At 39.9% G+C, this 13,047-nt stretch overlaps 2 protein-coding genes across 2 annotated transcripts; both read left to right on the top strand.

Moving 5' to 3' along the window:
* The first annotated feature begins 5,334 nt into the window (after positions 1 to 5,334).
* LOC110800077 (40S ribosomal protein S4-like) lies at positions 5,335 to 7,611 on the top strand. The gene is made up of 5 exons (XM_022005361.2): positions 5,335 to 5,493; positions 6,242 to 6,319; positions 6,426 to 6,606; positions 6,806 to 6,903; positions 6,978 to 7,611. Exons 1-5 carry the CDS (start codon positions 5,491 to 5,493, stop codon positions 7,407 to 7,409), a joined length of 792 nt encoding a protein of 263 aa, XP_021861053.1. The 5' UTR covers positions 5,335 to 5,490; the 3' UTR covers positions 7,410 to 7,611.
* Positions 7,612 to 8,632: 1,021 nt separating this feature from the next.
* LOC110800081 (glucan endo-1,3-beta-glucosidase 9) lies at positions 8,633 to 11,892 on the top strand. Its single transcript, XM_022005367.2, has 2 exons — positions 8,633 to 9,087; positions 10,607 to 11,892. Exons 1-2 carry the CDS (start codon positions 8,717 to 8,719, stop codon positions 11,697 to 11,699), a joined length of 1,464 nt encoding a protein of 487 aa, XP_021861059.1. The 5' UTR covers positions 8,633 to 8,716; the 3' UTR covers positions 11,700 to 11,892.
* Positions 11,893 to 13,047: the final 1,155 nt, after the last annotated feature.

Genomic DNA, 13,047 nt, shown 5'->3' with positions numbered 1-13,047 from the left:
CTGGTATGTGCAATTGTTTGAAAGCTTCCCAGAAGATGATGTTTGCTGAGCTGCCGCCGTCTACCAGTACTCTGTTCACATCGGCATTTGCTATATCAATTGTAAGAACTAGTGGGTCATCATGCGGGAAAATGATGCCTCTGCAATCCGATTCCGAGAATGTCATCACTGGTATGCTGGGTGGGTTAGGCCACACTCTTGTGTTATGAAAGTTTACCATGTGCCTGTGTTCCTCCAAGCTTCTACTGGCGCCGCTTATTGTCCCTCCGTGGACTGGGCCGCCAGAAATTACATACACGGGTGGTTTTTTCCCGCCATCCCTCTGTTCTGCTCTGGCACTGGTTTCCGGCTGTTTTTGCTCGATTCTAGGCGGCTGATATGGTTGCTCGATTCTAGGGTATTGTTGTTGATTTTGCTGTTGTGGCCGGTATGAATTGGTAGGGTTTCCTCCCACCGAGTTGTTGTTACCATTTCCCTGCCTTGCCCTATACTGTGAGAAATACCCCTTTCTGACCATATCCTCAATGTTGTCTTTGAGGTCTCTGCAGTCCTCTGTTAGGTGGCCGTGCTCATTATGGAAGTCACAGAATTTCTTGACATTCCTTTCCCTACTCTGCATTGGTGGCGGCCTTCTCCAGCCATCCATCTTGTTGTTTATGTTATAAATTGCCGTCCGCGGTGTGTTCAGCGGAGTGTAGTTATCAAAGAGTCCTCTGGACTCCCTTCTGTCTTGCCGGCTTCTCTGCCCTTGTGGATTGGCATTTCTGTTATTCTGGTTTCTCTGGCCTGCCCCTTGCTGATTATTGTTCTGATGAAAATTGTTTCCTCTTTTTCCCGTCTGTGGGTTATAGCCTGGATTGTACCCGACATTTCCGCCGGTTGCCACTACCACATTGGAGATCTTCATCATTTCATCCCCCCTGATGTACTCGTTGGCCTTGTGCAGGACGTCACCCAGATTGGTGTATGACTTCCGGCTGAGATATTTCTTGAATTCGCACTCTTGCATTCCCCTCATAAGAGCCAGAACAGCAACCTCCTGCTGCAAATTGGGAATAGTGATTGACTCGTTGTTAAAGCGAGTGAGATAATCCCTTAACGGCTCTCTATCTCTTTGAGCGAACGACATCAACTCTCCCGATGATTTCTTTCTCTTCTGTTTGCTCACAAATCGTGACAAAAACGACGCCTGCAGCTGTCGGAAACTGTATATGGAGTGTGCCTCTATGCCCTTATACCAGCTCGCTGCCACTCCTAGGAGTGTGGATGGGAATACTTTGCACCACATGGCATCAGAATCAGTGTACAGCATCATGTGCTGTTCGAATGTGGTGCAGTGATCCTCCGGATCTGTCGTCCCATCGTATCTTCCTGTCGGGATTTTTATCCTTTCCATCCTTTCTTCTAGGATTTCTCGGCACAGGGGAGAATCCTTTGGCTGGATTGTCTGCCATCTAGCTATCTGTAGAACCGGCGCTCTTCGTTCATATTCCGCGGCGGGGACTTGCTCTGTTTCAGGCCATTCTGTGTCCGCCGGATCCGAGCGCTTTCTTTTTTCTGGGGTGTTTTCTTGATTCAGGGCGGTTAGGAGATCCCTAACAGGTAACTGGGGAACCGCCGACCTGGTCTTTCTTAGACTGCCGGCTGACCCTGGCTGCTGCGAAGCTGGTAGCTCTGACAAAGCGGCCATCACCGCTGACAGTGTTTTCAATTGCTCTCCCGTGAATACTTCCGACAGGGGAGACAGGCGCTCCTGCAGCGTCTGCTCCAGCGGAGTTTTCGGTTGCTCTCTGGCAGGGCTTTCTATTTCTAACTCATCATCATCCTCCACTGTGAATTCCCTTTGTGCCGGTATCGAGGTGTTTTTTGTTATTGGGCTGATAACTGATTGTGCTTGTGACGGATGGACGGGGTTTAGAAGTGAGGGTTGAAACTTGGAGGTTGTCGCCGGTTGTGGGGTTGTTGCTTTTTCTTGACTTTTCTTTGATTTTTTACCGTCTTTCTGTGAGAAATCCATGCTGACTGTTCTACCGTTTCAAGGGATAAGGTCCCCTCCTTCTAGCGCCAATTGTTCCGGGTGTGGAATGAGAACAGCTGACTGTGGGATACTGGATTCCTGTCGAGATTGCCGGTTGATATCTGCACAACAGAATGGATTAACTAGCCTCGGGGGTGGTTCGAGGATCCCCCCTCCGATGCTTAAGTAAGATTACTGAGAGATTAAGAGATGATTAGGGAGTAGGAAAGAAGTGTGTTTAAGTGTTTGTGTACCCCATAGCAATAAATGAGGTGCTCCTTATATAGACCAATCCAAGGGTACGATCTGGTAGGTCCCTTGTGGTTAGATAGCGACTTGTTGATAGTGACCCTTGGTTGGTTGTCTTCATGATAATGCCGGTAGGCTGTCTTGCAAAAATGCCGGTAGAGGATATTTACCTAAGATGACCAGGTTACCTGCAGGTTAAGTTTACCTACGGGGAGTTCTGCCGGTACCAGGTGGTGCCGGTAGGACACCCCGTACAGTTTGAATAGCTTGCAACAAGTTAATATGGAGTAGTAATAATTTATGTTAAGAACAATTTGAGTAGCTTCTAAACTTCACATTATACAATTAGCTTCTAAATTATTACTAATATTTTATATTAACTTATATTTTACCCTGTCTTGTAGTATTTTAACAAAGCTCATACCACGTATTCTCAAAAATTGTTTGACGAGCTAAGGGATATGTGGATCACATGTGTTACCGAATATCACCGGCCAAATAACGATGAAGATGATGATCTATGTATGTGAGTCGGGCTAGCTCAACGGATGATGTTGGTTAACAAACTATTTTTTTATTTTCTTTTTTTTTGACATTAGAAAGGTTTTTGATTTTCTTTTGGTTGTACCTTATATTGATCATTTTGTCAATGAATGATAGGATTTTGTTATTGAATGCAAGGATTTAAGTTTGAGTTTTATATATATATATATATATATATATATATATATATATATATATATATATATATATATATATATATATATATATATATATATATGTTCAGGCCCCCCTGTGGGACCCACTTTCTACATAAATTACCAAGATACCCTTTCAGGGGAAATTACTGAAAATACCCTCAAACACAAACCTCTTGATGGGCTCAGACCAGAAGTTAGGGGCCCATATCTCAGCCCCCTACAGGCCCAAGATTCCATACCCCTACACTTGCCTATATTTACTAATAATGCCATCCTGCATTACTATAAATATGCTTCACCTAATCATTACTCAGGTATGCAATTATTCCCACACTGACTCTCTCACTACTTTCTCTCTCTACAAGAACTGACTTGAGCGTCGGAGAGGGTTTTCTCGGTAACCCCCCCGAGCCAGTTTACGTTTGCCGTTTTTGTAGGACAACCCACAACCGATTGGAGGAAAACGACAGCCTGGTTGAAGAGGCTTCCCCTATTTTCACACTTAGCATTTTCTTCGCAGAAACAATGAATATGTGTTGTCTTTTGGTAGATTGAGTGGATATGATCGATTATATCTATTTATTTTTGGTGTATGAGGATAGTATCTCAAGAAAGGTGGCGATGTGGCAATTATCGTAACTTTTTAACATTTTTTAAAAAAGTAGGGAATAGAGGACGGTTGCCTATAACAGGCGCTCTATATGCTAATTGAAACGGGGTAGCATATAACGCGCCTATCTACAGCAATCGTACGTTACATATTTCAATGTTTATGTAACAGTTACATATGATAAGCGCTTTATATTCCTTCTCTATTTATTGATTTTAGGAAGGGTATATAGAACGCCTTTCTCAAACCACTATCATATATTATAAGACATACAAAGCGCCTCTTTCAACCGCTTTATAAACTTTATAAAGCGTTGAGAAGAAGATCGCCTCTAAGGCGCTTTATAAAGTATATTAATTTTAACAGCTCTATATTCTTATTTTTGTAGTAGTGCACCATGAATGCTTTCAAATCCATCGCGACTCGAGTCTACATGTATGTTTTGATCCCCACCAATGATCAGTTTCTCACTTCTAAGGACGCGTTGCACCACTTCCTCCAAATTCTCCCAAAATTATTGTCTAGTGGAAGTATCTAGTCCTTCTTGTGGTGCATAGGCACTAACAGTAGTTACAACTTCATCCCCTATTACAAGCTTAATACTCATCATTCGACCACTCTTTCGAGACACGTCCACTACATCATCAATATATTCTCGGTCAATAAGGATACCGACCCCATTCCTACCCCTAACTTTTTCCGAATACCATAACTTATAACCCCATGGAGCTATTTCTCTTGCCTTGTATCCAACCCACTTGGTCTCCTGTAAACATAATATGTTACTTCTCCTCCTTCTCATAACCTCTACTTATTCGACTGATTTCCTGTCAAAGAGCCAATGTTCCAAGTTCCCAAGACGCATCCTACTACCCGGCCTTACTCTTACCCCTATCCTTACCACGAAACATTCGATAGTTAACACCCCCATCGGGCGGCGCGTCGTTCGGTCGACGGCCTATCAACCCTTGCATATTTTTCACTACACCCCATAGGAAGTGCAGCGCACCCTTACATATTTGAGACCACCCCCAATTGCAGGGGCCGCTTCTGTGCGACGACCTACCAACCCTTGCACATTTTTCACTACAACCGGGCTTAAGAGGTGTAGCGTGTTGCATAGAAGGGGACGCCCCCATGATTTTCACCTTATAACAAACTTGTTGTTAGGTGGCTTGCATGTTTTGATCGTATGAACTTTAACCTTTTTTGTTCTCATTTATGAAGAAACAAAACACCAAGACCAAAGGAAAGAAAAGAGTAAGGGAAACTACACCAACTTGTACAAAGTAGCGATATCCCACATTCTCACACAATATCCTTATATATTGTGCAAACTTTTTCACGTAATAAATTATCACATCTTGGGGGACCGTGGGCTAGCGCACGGTCCAACAACTAGTATATAATAAAAGTTAAAAAAACTTGTGTTATTTAGTTTGAACTATTGATAAATTTGAGTTGTTCTTCGGTTTGGATTGGTTTCGGATCTTCGGTTCGGATTTGATGCGGGTTGATTCAAAATTTACAGCTATTTTCGATTAGGTTACTTCGATTTCGGATGAAGATCGATTCGGGTGTTCTATTCAGGTATTGGTTCATTTCGGGTTAAATCGACTTCGGATCAGTTTCGATTTTGGTTCGGGTAAATTTAGATTTCGATTCAAAATTGGGCAATGGATCGGATCATTTGGATCGGTTTTCTGGACCGGGTCAGTTTTACCAGATCTATTAATACTCTTTAACGACGCCGTTCCTCGATTATCTCATTCTCAGTTCCTCGGTGAGAAATATAAGTAGTTGTTTAGGGTTTTTGCCAAGCAGTTGGACCCTTTTAAAGCTCTTACATTTTGAAGAAGGGCACCACCGGCGGCGGACACAGAAGCACCAGATCAACACTCCAATATTCCAACATGGTACTCTTCTATCTCCTCTCTTCTTTTTCCATCATTCTGCAGATATCTGTATTATATATAGAATCGTATTCTCATTTCAGAATCTAGGGTTTTTGGTTTAAATTAACTGGTTTGGTTTGTTAATTTACGATGTGTATTTCGCATTTTGTTTGTCAAATCGAGCTTCTATTCAAGATTTTATGTTAATATCCAATTCGATTGTGGAATTTGTAAATTTGTTTAATTGCAATAGGTGTTTAGAGAGTTATCTTCCAATTTGTAGTGTCGCATTGCTGTTTTTCTTAAAAATAGTTAATTTAAGTCATATGTTGTAAACTAGGGTCTCATTGTTACGGAGAAGATCCCTTGTTCTGTTGTAGATGCAACTTTTATCCACTGGCAATGAAACTGTATAGCATAAATTGATAAGAGAGAAGTGAAAGTTAATTTACTGAAGCAATGGCGTCACTTTTAATCGTGTTTTGATTGTGGAGCCCTCGCTTGATTATGGAGTATATGACGTTGATCCTTAGCTACCTTGTAGACGCAAGCTGAATGTATTGCCCATGAGACTGTAAAGCTCAACTTCATGGAATGAGGGAAGAAAGAAGAAGATGATTATATTTAGCTAATATGTTGTTATCTTTAATGGTGTTTAAAAATAAGTGCTATCTAGTGTATGATTTTGAATTTTTGATTATTGATAATGTGGGAAAGAATGCAGATTGAGTGAACAGCTGCTAATATATGTTTTTTTCCTTTCCAACAGACGAGAGGTTTGAAGAAACACATGAAGAGGCTCAATGCCCCCAAGCATTGGATGCTTGACAAACTGGGAGGAGCATTTGTATGTTTTATGTTGTTGATTTCTGCAAAGCATGTGCCTTGGTGCGGTTTTTTATTCTATGCCTCCTTAGATCTTTGCCTGATGCCTTGTGTTTGTTACTGTATAGGCTCCCAAACCCTCTTCTGGACCTCACAAGTCTAGGGAGTGTTTACCCCTGATCCTGATTCTGCGAAACAGGTTGAAGTATGCTTTGGTTTACCGTGAAGTCATTGCTATTTTGATGCAACGTCATGTTCTGGTTGACGGAAAGGTCAGAACTGACAAGACCTACCCAGCTGGTTTCATGGGTATGCACCTTACTTTTGTTTAATGCTATCTGTTTGTGGTGCCTGCATGTTGTTGTGGGAGATTCACATGGGCATTATACCCGTGTTGTTTTGTTGTAGATGAAAATAATCACTTGTTGGTTGGAACCTGGATTTTTTGAGGCAGATGATGGCATATTTCCCACGTATTATAACTAAATTACCTGTTGTATTGTTCCAGATGTCATATCAATCCCCAAGACAAGTGAGAACTTCCGTCTTCTATATGATGCCAAGGGTCGATTCAGACTCCACTCACTCAGGGATGAGGAAGCCAAGGTTTGTGTTTTTGTCACCCTTGAAAATTACATGTTTCTCTAGGGGTATTGTGCTAATATAAGATTTCCTGGCAGTTCAAGCTCTGCAAGGTCCGTAATGTGCAGTTTGGCAGCAAAGGAATTCCCTACCTGAACACCTATGATGGGAGGACCATCCGCTATCCAGACCCTCTCATCAAGGCTAATGACACTATCAAGCTTGATTTAGAAGAGAACAAGATTGTTGACTTCGTCAAGTTTGATGTTGGAAATGTAGTTATGGTCACTGGTGGAAGAAACAGAGGGCGTGTTGGAGTCATCAAGAACAGGGAAAAGCATAAGGGAAGCTTTGAGACCATCCACATTCAAGATTCACAAGGTCATGAGTTTGCCACCCGTATGGGAAATGTCTTCATCATCGGTAAAGGTACAAAACCCTGGGTGTCTCTTCCCAAGGGTAAGGGAATCAAGCTCACCATCATCGAGGAGGCACGCAAGAGACTTACAGAGAAGGCTGGTACTGATTAATCTCAGTTTGGAAATGACTCGTTCCAGTTTTTGCATAGGACCATGTTAGCCAATGATTATTGAACCCATTTTGTTGCTGATGCACAAATTTTTTGCTTTGATTTTATATGCAATTTACTGAGTTGAATTAGCTATTTAGTTGGATTTTTTTTTGTGATGTTAGTGTAGCCATTCCTGTGAAATCTAGTCATTTTGTTGCTGACGGTGAGGCTGTCATTTGAATAGGTAGTTGTAGCTCCATAGTAGTGATCCCAGCTTATTGGTGAGTGGTGACTCAAGTAATATACCTGTTTGGCCCCCTGATTTTATATGAAAGGAACTTAACAGAAGAAACTTATTTTTGTGTGATTTTTTTTTTTTTTTACAAAGGCTATCTAAACAACAAATTTAAGGCATTTTGCTATGATTTCATATGCAATTTGAAAACATGTTAACCAGCTACACTCTCTTTTCTCGTATTTCCTTGATCATTTGTTTTCTTGCCCAATATTGATTCATGACCTTTGTGCCCAGCGCGTCCGATTTTGACCTATCACATGTTTATCCTTTTATAACTCGAACGGCTTTGATCTGCTACCACTCTGGCCCGAACACCATCCAATGCCAGATTATTACACCATCCAATACCAGATTATCGTCATTCATTTGGAAAGTCGTAAAAATGAGCAAAAACTGAACAAATGAGAAAAAACAATATAGAATACATTTTGTAAGTCTTTAGGTACTATGATAGTACTACTATCTGGTGTGAATCCGCGTGACTAATAAAATTCAAAACCAATCCGACCAAAGTCCCACCTTAGCCTTGTGCATTAAAATAATCACACACAAAAAAATAACCACAATCCATTCATTCATCAAATAAAAAAGGATTTTTTGTCAGTTAACACCTTAAAAAAATTGGTTTTTGTAATTTAACACCTTACTTATTTTTTATTGTTTTTAAACACCTTAAAAAACAAAAAAATTTAGAAATCAACACCTTATTTTTAACTATGCTAAAGTTCTCAAGGCATGATATGGTGGTAAACAACTCCTTCTACCATTAAATTGTGCTTTGGAAGTTATAGCATGATGAAAAATCAATGTTTTTTTCTTATGGAAATCGTTAAGCGGTGTTGATTTATAAATTTTTAGATTTTTAAGGTGTTTAAATATAATTAAAAATAAGTAAGGTGTTTAATTACAAAAACTAATTTTTTTTAAGGTGTTAAATGACAAAAAAATCCAATAAAAATACAAGCCAGAATGAATGAATTCATCAATGATTAAGTAAAAAAAAAATCCACTTTCTTCCTCCTATTCCCATGGCTCAACTTCAGCAGCACCGCCACCTGGGTTTTGTGGCAACCCTGCTACTAATAACACTTTCCATTTTTAGTAGGTTTGCTGTGAAAGTGGAAGCCGTTGGAGTGAACTGGGGAAGAAACGCATCACACCCACTTCCACCTCCCAAAGTTGTGCAACTTCTCAAATCCAACAATGTCACCAGAGTTAGGCTCTTTGAAGCCGACCCTTCTGTTCTTCAAGCTCTTCAAGGCTCCAAAATCGAGGTCATTTTGGGTATCCCTAATTCTATGCTACCCAGGTTGAACTCTTCTTTCAAGGTTGCTCAGAGTTGGGTTCATGATAATCTTACTCGCTTTCTCTCCGATTCTTCCCCGAAAGTCCGAATTCAGTATGTCCTCTTTTTTTTTTATCACCTTTTCTTGGGTTTTTCTTTTTGTTGTGCTGAATTTGATGTGAAAATTGGATTTTCTAATGAGGGTTTTGTTATTTCATGGCTGATTTATGTAATTTGTGCGTTGTGAATGTTCTGCTCTTTAGTTGGACTTTTGTTGTTGTTTTGCTTAGAATTATCTGTGTAACATGTGGATTTTGTGGAAAGATTCAATTTTGGTGGAAGATGAGCTTATAAGTGGCAAAAAAATGGGATGAAAATGATGCAATATTGCTACTTTTTGGAGTTAGTTTAATACGAAGTATGTTGTTTGAGGTCATGTTGTGACCAACTTTGTGACTGAGTCAGTGAGTGACCAGTACTCTGTTAGATGGCATTCCATTCCACTGAATTTGTCAGATGAACAATTAATTAGTAACACTCCGTACTCGTTTACTCGTAGTTACGATTTACAAAGTAATGTGGTACGTTCCAAATTTCCAATCCAGTTTGAGATGGGGTTTCTTAATAGGTACAAGTGTGGGTATGTTGTTCCTCACTGAGAGATGAAGCTGATTTGCTTCACTTTATAAACTCAAATGGGTTGCTCCTCCTAGGCTCCTAATGTCGTTGGTCTTAGGATGAAGCCTCACCCTGGCTTTGTTCGGTGAGCTATTATTTCGTCCTTGCTTCTCCTCCATTTCAAACATGATCTACGGCACATAGGTAGTGTTGTTCTGCAAAGTCCATTTTGATTTAAGAAATGTCTTTACTTGTTCTGTGCATGTTCCTTCAATCACAGCTAATGCCTCCAACCCTGTTGTGATTGAGTGAGTTGTTCATGTGTGACGGAGTGATGGAATTTGAATCAAGTACAATTTTGGTTCGATAGATTTGCACTTGCATTAGTGGTGCCACATAGAGCACTCGTGAAGTCGTGAAGTCGTGAACCGTGATGTTCAAACCCTTAGCGCACCTTAGGTGGGACTCAAGAGCATGGTTAGAGGCCTTGAAGTAACGATATATCGATATGGTTCACGTAATGTTTGCTTCTAAGATGAATTCATTCTTAACCTTGAGAAATAAATTACTGTGGGTATTGCGATGTACTGAACTGCTTTACTAGGAGGAAGCTGTTTCAGGCTTTACAAATTAATGTTATCGATAAACATAATTTTTTTAGTGTCCAATTTAAACTTTAGAGAGAAAAGTGAATACTAATACCACTAGGATGTCTCAAAATTTTAGGTCTGCATCCCTTTTAATTTTTCTGGTTTAGTTGGCACAAGATCAAATCGACCCAACAAGCTCACCAAGTGTTTAGCAGAATTGGAATTAGTAAACTAAAGTGTTGTTCCGAGTATTGAACCGGGAGAACGGTCTGGATGAGCCTTGCCCTGTCAAGCAGAGCAAACGTAAGCTAACCTCGGGGGTTTATTTCCATTTTATTGATGTTTCTTCTTTTATGTCAGTGATGATTTTACCAAGCTTCTTGATTGTGAACTTCCTGCTGTTCTTACTGACTGGCCACTGACAGGTACATTGCTGTTGGGGACAATCCATTTTTGCAAGCTTATGGTGGGAAGTATATTCCGTTTGTTGTAGGAGCTGCCATAAACATTCAAGCAGCCCTAACAAGAGCAGGCATTGACCAGGTAAAGGTGGTTGTTCCATCTAGTTATGATGCCTTTCAATCAGAATCTGGACTGCCTTCAAAGGGGCACTTCAGGTCTGATCTTAACAAGACCATGGTTGAGCTGCTTGCATTTCTCTCTAAACATAACTCACCATTTATGTCAAGTGTATCTCCCTTTCACCTTCTCCAACAGAATAAAAATATCTCCCTTCATTTCTCTCTGTTTAAAGAAACTTCCCACCCTCGAAAAGATGGTAAAAAACACTATGGCAACAGCTTTGACTTGAGCTATGATACTTTGGTAACTGCCTTATCAGGTGCTGGCTTTCCCGAAATGGATATCATCATTGACCAGATCGGATGGCCTACAGATGGAGCTATTAATGCCAATTCCTCCACCGCTGAAACATTCATGAAAGGTTTGTTAACCCATCTTCATGAGAAGTCAGGGACTCCATTGAGGCCCCACAAACCACCAAAAGAAGCATACATTCTCGGTCTGTTAGACGAGGACCAAAAAAGCATTGTTGATGGTAGTTTCGAGAGACATTGGGGAGTTTTCACTTTTGACGGACAAGCCAAATACCACGTTGATCTCGGCCAAGGCTCAAGAAGCCTCGTAAATTCACAAAATGTGGAGTATCTCTCTGCCAAATGGTGTGTTGTAAATGACAACAAAGATTTTAGCAATGCCTCTGCAAGTGCCTTAGATGTATGTTCCACTGGAGATTGCAGTGCTCTGTCCCCTGGGGGATCATGTTACAATCTTACTTCGCCTGGAAACATATCTTATGCTTTTAATAGCTATTATCAGCAACATGATCAAAGCCCTGATAGCTGCGACTTTGGAGGGTTAGGCTTGGTTACTACTGTTGATCCATCTGTAGATAATTGTAGATTTTTTGTTCAACTCCGGACTTCATATGGAAGTTTGCTCCGAGTACCTTCGTTAATGTACATGATTCTTTTGTCCACGGCTGTATTTCTGATATGATTATGTAGACCCAGAAATCAGAACTGTGTCAAGCAGCAATTTTCAACTGTTTCTATTTAGCTGCTTTCTTAATTAGGGGATTCAATTAAACGTAAAGTATTGAGGCAGGTTTCCCCCCTTTTGTTTCTGGTTAGGCCGGAATAATTTATCTGATTTTTTTGGATTTATATTGATCTAGAAAATGATTGCTGTACATGAATTCATGGTCATTTCTGATCTCATTTTTCCAGCAAATCACAATGTTTTAAGTGCAGGATGAAAGAAGGAAACCAAATTGGTTTTCAGTGGCCTTGATTGTCTTGAAATGTACTTTGTACTTGGATTGATTGGTGAATCTTGATTGCTCAAAATGTGGTGGAATGCAGTCTGCAACTCCTGTATTTCCAGCACCGGAATTCTACCATGTTCACAACACCGGAATTCTACCATGTTCACAACACCGGAATTCTAGTATCCCTATAATTTATAATACCTATCAACATCCACAAGTCAAATAGACTTGTGTGAGAAATAAGATTTCCAAGCATGAAATTAGCTTTTCATATCCGCCTAAATATTGGGACTTGTGAGTAGGGAGAGGACAATCTTACAAATGTTTTAGTGTTGTAGTGATGCTTTGGTTCTCTTTAACGTATTGAAAAACCGACTTGTGATGGTTAACTTGTCGATCACCCTAGAACAAATAATCGTACCGAGTATTTTGTTATTGATATTATAGATCAATGCTTATTTCCTCTTAACCACTATTTTATTTTACTTTCTTATCTTTACTTGGAACTTATTAACACTTATGAGAAATAGTTAGTGTTGACCATGTGTTTTGATTAGAGTTTTCAAAGTTGAATGTAAATTTTGTTTTTTTAACACTCTGTAGATGAATAAAACATAGGTAGCACACACTTGTACTTTATATCAATAACAAACTAAAAGAAAGGATAAGAGAGTGATGAGTTTAACCCTCGTTTTTATTGTTCATTGAAATTTCTTTTAAAATTGAAACGACTTTTTTAGTACACGTATTTTTTAATACACAGTAATAATCATACGAGACAACCTTAATTGAACATGTTACCATAATCCTAACACTTATAAAGCTTCATACTTTGATTACTATTCACCCAATAGTGCATTTACGTGCAAGCCCCTCATTTCCTTCTTTGTTTTATTTTATCTTATTCTTAACAATAGAGCATTTACAGTTTCACCCTTCCACTGCTATACTTGGCCCGTGCCTTGCACGGGCTGTACATACTACAGGTGGGAAGTTAATTAAGAAACCCAAAAGTAAAAAAATGAAGATCCCTTCTTTGTCGAGAACTCATAGTTCTGAACACGACAATAGTACGGA

The sequence above is a fragment of the Spinacia oleracea genome, chromosome 6, assembly GCF_020520425.1.
Source record: "Spinacia oleracea cultivar Varoflay chromosome 6, BTI_SOV_V1, whole genome shotgun sequence".
NCBI lineage: Eukaryota > Viridiplantae > Streptophyta > Magnoliopsida > Caryophyllales > Amaranthaceae > Spinacia > Spinacia oleracea.
The sequence above is the reverse complement of the archived record's forward strand: the minus strand, read 5'-3'. Positions and strand labels throughout refer to the sequence as shown.

What these genes read in the sequence shown, in the direction of transcription:
- LOC110800077 (XM_022005361.2), top strand. An exon ending in CTACCCAGCTGGTTTCATGG is followed by an intron (nt 6,607 to 6,805) that starts GTATGCACCTTA and finishes GTATTGTTCCAG; the next exon opens with ATGTCATATCAATCCCCAAG. An exon ending in TCAGGGATGAGGAAGCCAAG is followed by an intron (nt 6,904 to 6,977) that starts GTTTGTGTTTTT and finishes ATTTCCTGGCAG; the next exon opens with TTCAAGCTCTGCAAGGTCCG.
- LOC110800081 (XM_022005367.2), top strand. Translation starts at nt 8,717, where the DNA reads ATGGCTCAACTTCAGCAGCACCGCCACCTGGGTTTTGTGGCAACCCTG. An exon ending in TCCCCGAAAGTCCGAATTCA is followed by an intron (nt 9,088 to 10,606) that starts GTATGTCCTCTT and finishes GGCCACTGACAG; the next exon opens with GTACATTGCTGTTGGGGACA.